General features: G+C 46.4%; 1 protein-coding gene across 1 annotated transcript; it reads right to left on the bottom strand.

Annotated features, from left to right (window-relative positions):
• Positions 1 to 2,899: 2,899 nt before the first annotated feature.
• On the bottom strand, positions 2,900 to 8,922 carry LOC125527891 (ATP synthase subunit alpha, chloroplastic-like; the record flags this gene model as incomplete). Its single annotated transcript, XM_048692400.1, has 2 exons — positions 2,900 to 3,487; positions 7,927 to 8,922. Coding segments are annotated over 2 exons (1,584 nt in total), but the record flags the coding sequence as incomplete, so codon positions are not given.
• Between the last annotated feature and the right edge of the window lie 892 nt (positions 8,923 to 9,814).

The following is a 9,814-nucleotide window of genomic DNA, read 5'->3' as shown; positions in this document are numbered from 1 at the left end:
GGGGCGGTCCTCCCGCTCACAAGCGGCACTACCACCACTACTACCGCAGCTAGTACCGCAAAACCCGACACGAGAAAATGCGCTCTCGAGTCGAGGCGGTAGGAGCATGGAGCCGCAGCGGTACTGCGGCTGAGGCCATCAAGCGGTACTACCGCTTTGAGGAGCGGTACTACCGCTTACTGACGTACTACCGCAGTACTGCAGCTAGTGCCGTAAGGCCCAGACACGAGAAAGAGCGCACTAGGGTCGAGGCGGTAGGAGCACGGAGCCGCAGCGGTACTGCGGCTGAGGCCATCAAGCGGTACTACCGCTCCGAGGAGCGGTACTCCCGCTTACTGACGTACTACCACAGTACTGCAGCTAGTGCCGTAAGGCGCAGACACGAGAAAGAGCGCACTAGGGTCGAGGCGCTAGGAGCACGGAGCCGGCGCATAAAGCGGTACTACCGCTCCGAGGAGCGGTACTGCCGCTTAGTGAGCCTCAGCGGTACTACCGCTGTGGCCTGCGGTACTACCGCTGGGTCCAGGAAAAGACACACAGGGAAGAAAAGAGAAGCTCCAGTGAGGCGGAAAGAAACGGTGGGTGTGAGAAGGACGTGTACGTGTTGATTCCACCCAAACCATACCGAAGCAGATCCCCTCTTGATAGAACGGTGACTACTACGAAACTTAGTCCACCAACAAAGTCACGAAAGAAGCTACACCGTCTTGAGTAGAGCGCCGAGGGGAAATAATCGTTTCGTGCCGAAGGATGAATATCTGAAAGAACTCAAAGCACCCGATTAGTCCGCAAATGCATTGTCATCAATCACCAAAACACCGTAGGGATAAATATGCCCTTACAACAAGTCGGATCCTGAAGAAACCTATGGTTAGCACAAGACCTGAATCCAATGGATTCGAAGATATTGGGCAGAACAGTGGTTCAAGTATAACTTTGTCACTGTCGAATATGCTGAAAAGAATGCCATCAAGCATCCATGGAGAGATATTTTGTACTGAAATCTGTAGCCCAAGTCCAAGCCCGAAGCCATTGCTCAAGGCTTCTATCCGTGCATGGTCCGAAGGCCACATCCAGAAAACGCCGACCCATCATCTTTGTTATGGTGTCATGATGACAATCTTTTCAAGCACAACTACCAGTTTGCAAAAGAGTCAGCTAAGAAGAACAAGAAGGACCTTGGACTCAATTTCAACCCTGGTCCGTCTGCTCCAAGGGCTGATGGCACCCGCGATGCCAATCCCAATTAAATTGTCCCCTTCTACAACCTCGAAGGCCTCATCACTCACATAGTTGTACAGGGGGCTGCGGTGGATCACTCAGCTGACAACGCAGATTCTGATGAAGCGCCAGCTCCACCAAAGCCACAGAAGTAGAAGAAATCAAAGGCTTCAAAGCCCTCTGCCGCACCGAAAGTTTCACGTGTGAAGCCATTGGCAACTACACCTCCTGAACCCAGTGTGCAATCAGAAGATCTCTCTCGTGTCACCAAGAAGACGAAGAAGCCCATGAAATTTTTTGGGCATGAACTTACTCCAGCTACCATTCTGCGGAATGAAGACGAAACCATTGATTTGTGAAGCGACGAAGATCTTGGTGAAGATGCCCTTGAGTTGTTGATCAAGAGCAAGCAAGAGGCGGAGATCTTCAACGATCTGCCCCTCTTTGATGTGGATATTTTGAACCACTTCATCAACGAATGGTTTGATGAACCGAGCCTCAGCATTGATGATCTTCAGCTGCCAGTTGACATCAGCGTCACCTTCCACGGAGCCATTGCTAATGAGTTGTCCTTGGCTTAAAAGATTGTCGAGGTGAAGAACAAAATAGATTTTGAGAAGGCGCAGTTCAACAAGAACATGACAAAGCATGGTGTGGCAGATGTTCAAAGCTTCAAGAAAATGCTGCATGATCTTAAAGAACTGCTTCACAAGAAACGTGAAGAAGCAAAAGGTTCAAGAGAGCAGATGAAATACTTTGCAGAGAAATGTGTTCAAGCTCACAATGAGGCAGAGAAGCGCAAGGCACTGGGGCACCCTGGTATCGACCCCAGAATGGCTGCCAAACAGAAGAAGAAGTCTGATGCGGCCCAAACTGAAGCACCACGGCAGGAAGAACCTCGCATTGTCTTCCCTGCCAGCACGACAGGCTCGAAGCCTATGGTCACCTCAGTAGCTTCAGAACTGAAGAAAACCAGGGCACCTAAAGCTGATGCCGGGAAGCGCAAGCACAAGGATGCTTCTGATGATGCTCCATCCAAGAAGAAGCAGAAGACTAAGTCTTCAAAGAAAGAGCGTACTGCTACCGCTGCCTCTGAGCCCCTTGTGATTGAGCCAAGAACACCGTCTAGTGATTCACGAGCCTGCTACTACAAAGTCGTCTAGTGATTCACGAGCCTGCTGCCACAGAGGCTCCTGAAGATGAAGAAGTACCAGCTGTTGACCCCACTACAGCTGAAGTCATTGGTCGTGAAGACAATGTAGAAGATGATGAAGTCCTTCCTCAACTCGAGCACCAACCAGTATCATCGCCTGTTCTTACGAATAGCAAACTCATCAGCATTGGTCATCCTCTGACGTCAATTGCCCAGGATGATTCGTGGGCTGATCGCGCCCAACAAGACACCCCCATTCAAGAAGAAACTCCTAGAACTCCAACCCCTCAAGTCACCACTCTGGTGCTTGGCGACGACTACATGGTGCAGACTACTCCATCACCACAGGCATCGCCCGCATTTCGCAGGCTTCGCAAAAGCCATAGGCCACAGGTCACCATGTCAAGCATTCAAGAAGGAGAAGTGCAACAAAGCTCAGTAGCATGCCAAGTGTTTCCTGAAGCCACTCCTACTGCGAATGTCTCCGAGTCTGAAGCAAAAGCTGCTGAAGACATTCCGGCTGCATCAGCCGAAGAAAATCAAGAACCACGGCAAGAAGAAGAAAGAGCTGCCACACCCCCTGCCACTGAAGAAGTCATTCTCGAGGAGAATGCGTCTGTGCCCGACCCTCCTGTCATTGAAGACACGGAGGTTGAGAACACTGAGGCTGCCACTAACAATGATACTGAAGCCAATGACGTTGTCATGGCTGAAGATAATGTGGTGCCTGAAGCCAATGTTATGCCTGAAGCTCATGTGCAACCTGAAGCCCATGTGGATCCTGATGCCACTGTTCCATCTCCTAGGCCTCACACAATTGAACAGGACTTCGATCATGGACAGCTGGTCACTGTGAAATGGCCAATCATGGTGCCTCCCACTGGTCCCGGACCTCAGTATGGCTATCATGTGGAGTAGAGGCCCCAAGTTCAGAAGCCAAAGCCCAGGCTGCCAAGGCTTCCAGGCATTGCAACCTCCCCATGATCGTTCAGTGTGAATAGCTTCAGAGCCCACAACACCTTCTTTGATAGCGCCAAGAATCCTTACTCGAAGCCAAAGATCTCTTCTGATTGCTTCTAGAGCTATCAGCGCCACAGCTATTACTCTTGCATCCTATACAATCAAGAGAGAATCTTTCAACACATGCGTCTTGATTGTGAAGCCATTGATGGGCTGCCCTGTCTGGAAGAAGCCCTTGACAGCTTCAGGGAGGTTGGTCTTCTACAGTTCGTCACTGACAAAGAACACTAGAATGAAGAGCTCCTGCTGCAGTTCTACGCCACACTTCACATTCATGGCTACAACAGGGATCCAAAGACATGGGTCCTTGAGTGGATGACAGGAGATGCGCACAATGAAGCCAAAGCTCAAGACATTATTGAGCTTACTTCCCTGCCCACTCCAGGTGAACTCTATGAGCCTGGTTGTCAGCTCTAGCAAAATGAACTGTAGAGTATCTTCCAGCGGCCTGAACCAAAGATGAGTCACATGCTCAGCATGATGAAGCCATTGCCTCAAGATGCTGATTATCCCAAGGAATTCTTCGTGAAGGAACTTGAGTACCTGCCCCACACAATCTATCATATTCTGAGGTGTACTCTCTGGCCCATCAAGGGGCACTCAGCTGAAGCCAAACTTGAAGGAGCCATGAATACTTTGGTATTCTATATTATCAATGGCATCAGATTCAATTCCCAGGATTTCTTCATCAGAAAGCTTGCTGCATTTGGAATTGATCTGTTTGGCTTGAAGTTTTATACTGCAATAGAAGGCACCAAAGCTTCACCAAAGCTTTATGCAACCAATAGAAGGCACTCATGTTCCCAATGCTGCAATTCCTGCTTATCCTCTGGCTGGCAATATATGTGTGGCTCACTGTGCAAACACTGAAGTCACTGAAAGCACCATTGCTCAAAGGACTCAGAAGCGATCTCATGTACTCAATGACTGAGAACTTCTTGTGGCCTTACATAAAAAAAGGATAGGAATCATGACTGGCTACAGCGTTAGATGCAGAGCATCTTGGTGGATGTCAATCACATTCGCAATCTTGCCACCAAGAACTCATTTGTTGCCCATGAAGCTTGTCGGCGGTCTTGGAAGAGTCTCAGACTGCTATGCTCTGAAGACGATCTTCGCGAAGACGGCTTCACAGAGGGCTTCAAATTTGATTCCAAGCCTCCCCAGAATGCAAGCTGGCGTCGGACTCCTTCGATTGAAGATTCTGAGTATTCATGTTCGGCTACAACTGTTGTTGCAAGAGTCGTCGATGAAGAAGACGATGCCACTTCACCAACCATGGATTCACCATGTATCGACACTGCACCAGGCCCCTCTGCACCACCAAACACCAACGTCGACCCTGCTCCTGCATCTACTCCTGATGGGAATGAGTAGATACTCTATGTCTTCAAACCTTTTTGGTCCTTACTGACAAAAGGAGGAGACGCATATGAGTTGATAGTCTTCAAGCGGGTCCTCTATGGGTGGTTGCTATATTTTGCAAAGTGATTACAACCCTCGTCTTTTGATACATTTGGTTCCTTTGGTTGTAACACTTAAACTTGATGGTCGTCTGCTACTTTTTTTGCTACTTTGTGATGTGATGATAAATTCCACATGAAGTCATTCCGCAGACGTCCATTTTTCATTATGCATGTTATTACATTCATTATATCTTTATAGGAATGATGAATTGTCTTCATAAGTTGTAGAGGATCTCCACAAAGTAAAATCAGCCATGTGCATCTGCATTCAAAAGAAAACTACTTATATGCACATCTTCGAGGGGAGCCTTTTGCCACTTATGAAGACAATGCTTTAATGCTTAAACTTTCACATACTTTTATACTCGTGGAAGACTTCAACCAGTTTGCCATCAATCACCAAAAAGGGGGAGATTGTAAGTGCATCTAGTGCCATCCCTAGTTGGTTTTGGAGTATTGACGGCAAACTTGGTTGAGGGACTAATGTGTTTGTGAGAATTGCAGGATAACACAGGTAGTAGTCCCTCATTGATTCAGTTTACCTACCAGAGATGACCCCTAAAAATGTGTGAAGATATTGTAGACAATGGTGGTCTGTGAAGAGATTCACATTGAAGACTATGACATGAGAAGACATTGTATGAAGACTATGGAGTGCGAAGACATAGTTGTTTCGTAGTTTCCTTTTCTTCTTTGTTGAGTCATAGGAACCACCATAGTGTTAAGTGGGGTCCAAGTGAACAAAGTCAGAGTGACTGAAGGGATGCTCAACCAAATCCTATGTCTTCAAGCGAAGACAATGAGAGCAAATCTTATCCAGAGCTGGATGAGTCAGCTTTACTTGTAGCCCAAGTCAAGCTGCCACGTGCGTTTGAAATCTGACCCTTGGACACTGTCAGTTCCTTAGTGACCTAGGGTCATTTTGGACAAATCAGGTCGGGTTGCCTCCTAGCTATAAATAGTCCACCCCTACACCATAAATTGGTGGCTGCTCAAAGTTACTGCACGGCTTTTGTCATTTGAGAGCAACCCACCTACGAAGCATTTGAGAGAGAACTCCTTGCAAGGACAAAGCCCTAAACACCCAGAGCCAAAGAGTGTTAGGCATCACTAAAGTCTTTATGTCTGCGTGATCTGAAGACTTATTACACTTGAGGACTGTGAATCCTCCAGCCAGTTAGGCGTCGCGTTCTGAGCATCCAAGAGTCATTGTGGATTGCCGGTGAACGGAGTCTGTGAAGGTTTTGAAGTCTACCTTGAAGACTTACCAGAGTGATTGGGCGAGGACTGTGTGTCCTTAGCTCAAGGGTAATAAGGTGAAGATGCGGTCTTCTGAGTTGAATCTCAGCCTCTCTAACCAGACGTACAGTTGTCACAGCAACTGGAACTGGTCCAACAAATCCTTGTCCTCACCAAGCAACTGGTTCTATCCTTTACCTTTCGTTACTTACAGTTTGTCTTCGCAAAGTCATTGCCTTCTTGCATGATCTGATTAACTTCATTGTGTGAACACTGTTGTTGTTTGGCTTCATACTATCTTCCATCCTGCTCCATACTACCTAGCTACTGATAGTCTTCGTGCTTTCACTTCATTGCTTACTTGACTATGGCTTGTCTAGTGTAGTCTACCTTCCGCTGCATATCAGTAGGTTCATTTCTACTGTTTGTCTTCAAAGCCCCCTTGTTTTGAAGACTTACATAAAAATCACCTATTCACCCGCCCCCTCTAGTCGATAACTAGCACTTTCACCTATCAACTTGAGCTTCCGTCAAACTTCGCAAATGTGCACAATGTGTTTCACGCGTCACAGCTTCGCAAGTGCTTCAAGACGCCTGAGCGCACTATCAACTTCGAAGAGATTGGCCTCCAGGAAGATCTGTCTTATCATGAGCATCTCGTTGCTATTCGTGAAGAAACCGAGCGCAAGACTCGTAACAAGTCAATCAAATTCCTGAAAGTGAAGTGGTCACATCTTCCGACCGAGAATCCACTTGGGAACGCGAGGATCACCTCCGTTCTGAACATCCGGATTTCTTCCAGTCCTAGATCTCGGGACGAGATCCTCTTGTAGTGGTGGAGTGTTGTAACACCCCGGATGTAACTCTCCATATTTGTAACTCCGACTCTTGCCATTTTCGGCTATGTGATATGACATTCCCTACGTGGTTGGGTTTTTGTCTTTGTTTTGCATTCGTGTTTGTCTCATGCATCCGAGCATTTTCCCCATTGTACGTTTCGTAATCTGACACTCCCACATGCACCCGGTGCACCCCTCTAGTCTCTTTTTGTGAGCGGGAGAAAAATTTCTCGGAATGGGCCAAGATTTGTCAAGTGGCCTTGGTGCATCACCAGTAGACCGCCTATCAAATTCTGTTCCATTTGGAGGTCGTTTGATGCCCCAACAGTTAACCAGATAACCGCAAAGCCTCTTTGGAGTTGCAGCCCAATACCCCTCCAAAACATCCCAATAACCCATCTAAACCACCTCCATGTTCTCCGTCATTGGATCACGATCGTGTGGGCAAAAACCGCACCTCATTTGGACTCTCTTAGCTTCCCCTGCCTATAAATATGTGCATCTCCCCCGAAATCCCACAGTCCAAACTCTAAAAATTCCCCTCCGCGCCACCGGACATGTCCGCCGCCCACCTGACAGTTCCCACCGCCACCGCAAGTGCTCCTGTTACGTTACTTCGAATGGAATCCTCACTTGACTAAGCATAAGCGAAAACGTGGCTGAGAGTAAGCAATCCCCTTTCCTAGTGGTTGAGTCATGATCAGAAATATTGCGAAAGAAAGTGAAATGTCCTATCGTCGTCCCAATTTTGGTAATCCACGATGTCTCCATTTTATGTATCCATCTTGACTCGTTTTCGGTGTATCGATAGTTCGTTGTATTACTTTGAACTAACCTAGAGGCCGTGCTTAGGCGAAAATCGATATCAGTGAAGTAATCCCGGAACTCTAGAAATCGTGAAGAATTTATTCCATTTTGTTAAATATCGCGAATATAGTGGAAAAAACTCTAGAACATTCCTTTGAATGGAATGTTCATTGGGTTCGACTTGTTGTTCGACAAAATAGAAAGCTGTCTCTCGTATGTTATTGTAAGGTGATTCATTCATAATATTTCTTATGTGCGCTGCGAATTGCGCTAGTTCCAATTTTGATTTGCCAGCTACTTGTTTCATGGCTTTAATTTGAGCCGCGGATCCTACTCTGGAAACAGAAATACCCACATTAATAGCGGGTCGAATTCCGGCATTGAATAGATCCGCAGATAAGAATATTTGTCCATCTGTAATGGAGATTACATTAGTAGGAATATAGGCGGAAACGTCTCCAGATTGAGTCTCAACTATTGGTAAAGCGGTCATACTTCCTTCGCCTAAAAGAGAATTTAATTTAGCGGCTCTTTCTAAAAGGCGTGAATGCAAATAAAAAACATCCCCTGGATAAGCCTCACGTCCGGGAGGTCTTCTTAATAGAAGGGACATTTGGCGATAAGCTTGTGCCTGTTTGGAGAGATCATCATAAATTATTAAAGTATGCCGTTCGCGGTACATAAAATACTCAGCCAGGGCTGCTCCCGTATAAGGAGCGAGGTATTGTAATGTAGCAGGTGAATCCGCCATTTCAGCTACTACAATAGTGTATTCCATGGCCCCCTCCTCATGGAAAGTAGTTACTACTTGAGCTACGGAGGATGCTCTTTGACCGATAGCTACATAAACACATATTACACCTTGCCCTTTTTGATTGAGAATTGTATCTGTGGCTACTGCTGTTTTGCCAGTCTGTCTGTCCCCAATAATGAACTCTCGCTGACCGCGCCCTATAGGGATCATCGAATCGATAGCAATAAGCCCTGTTTGAAGAGGTTCATATACGGAACGCCTGGAAATTCTACTTGGAGCAGGAGATTCAATTAAGCGAGATTCGGAAGCTACAATTTCGCCTCTCCCATCAATAGGTTTAGCCAGAGCATTTATAACACGAACCAAGTTATATACGCTCATGGGTATCTGAGCAATTCTTCCTGTTGTTTTTACAAAACTTCCCTCTTGATGCTAAACCATAGCTCTAACTGAGTCAAATTCCACAATTTCTAAGAACGATATGCTTTTTTTCATTTTCCACTGTGAAAGCTTCTCTCAATCCCTCCCTAGTCCTTTCTTTCCTGGGCACAGGCTTACCTGGTTGACCGCCCACATTCATTCATTGTTCGTTCTGTTGTGGAATCGAACCACAGAGCTAGCGCAATTGGGATTTAGAGTCCCATGCGTGAAACTAAAGAGGATTTTCAGTCCTCTGCTCTACCAGCCAGAACCTAGAAGGACACTTCACACCCGATTTGACACAGCTAGACTGGAAACACTGCTTGTCAAGAGCACAGACCCCAGTATAGAATACTTTTTTGAGTATGTTGGTAAGGTCCAGTCATCCGCTTCTGTGCTTGCACTTCTGCGTAACTAGGGGTGCAAGTCCAGTACAGCGTACTTTCATAATTGAATCAAAAGCGTCGATACATGAAAAATCTCTATATACGATATTTATGACACAGAATGTTGTTCTTTCAACATCATTCCTCAACAATTTTTTCATTGTAACTAACTCTCCGTTCTCTCCGTTCCACTTTGGTTTTCTACTAATAATTACCATGATGAATTTCTCTTACTGCTTGGTTCCGCATTGGATTTTGGAAACTTTTGTTTAGAAAGTGGTGTCACGACCGTGGGGATCAAATGGATGGTTCAGGAAAGTCTAGTGAAGCGGCACGGTCTAATCATATAGATGACCATAGTGGTATGGTTCCATAGAAAACTACTGGAGGCCATTACCGCCACCGAAATGGTTTCCATGCTCCGTTGGATGATTTGACGATATCGCAGTATCAAGCTAGAACGGTTTCAATTTGTAGGACGGGAAAGAAACCTCATCCTTTGGTGCACA

The sequence above is a fragment of the Triticum urartu genome, unplaced genomic scaffold, assembly GCF_003073215.2.
Source record: "Triticum urartu cultivar G1812 unplaced genomic scaffold, Tu2.1 TuUngrouped_contig_4480, whole genome shotgun sequence".
Classification (NCBI taxonomy): Eukaryota; Viridiplantae; Streptophyta; class Magnoliopsida; order Poales; family Poaceae; genus Triticum; species Triticum urartu.
The sequence above is the reverse complement of the archived record's forward strand: the minus strand, read 5'-3'. Positions and strand labels throughout refer to the sequence as shown.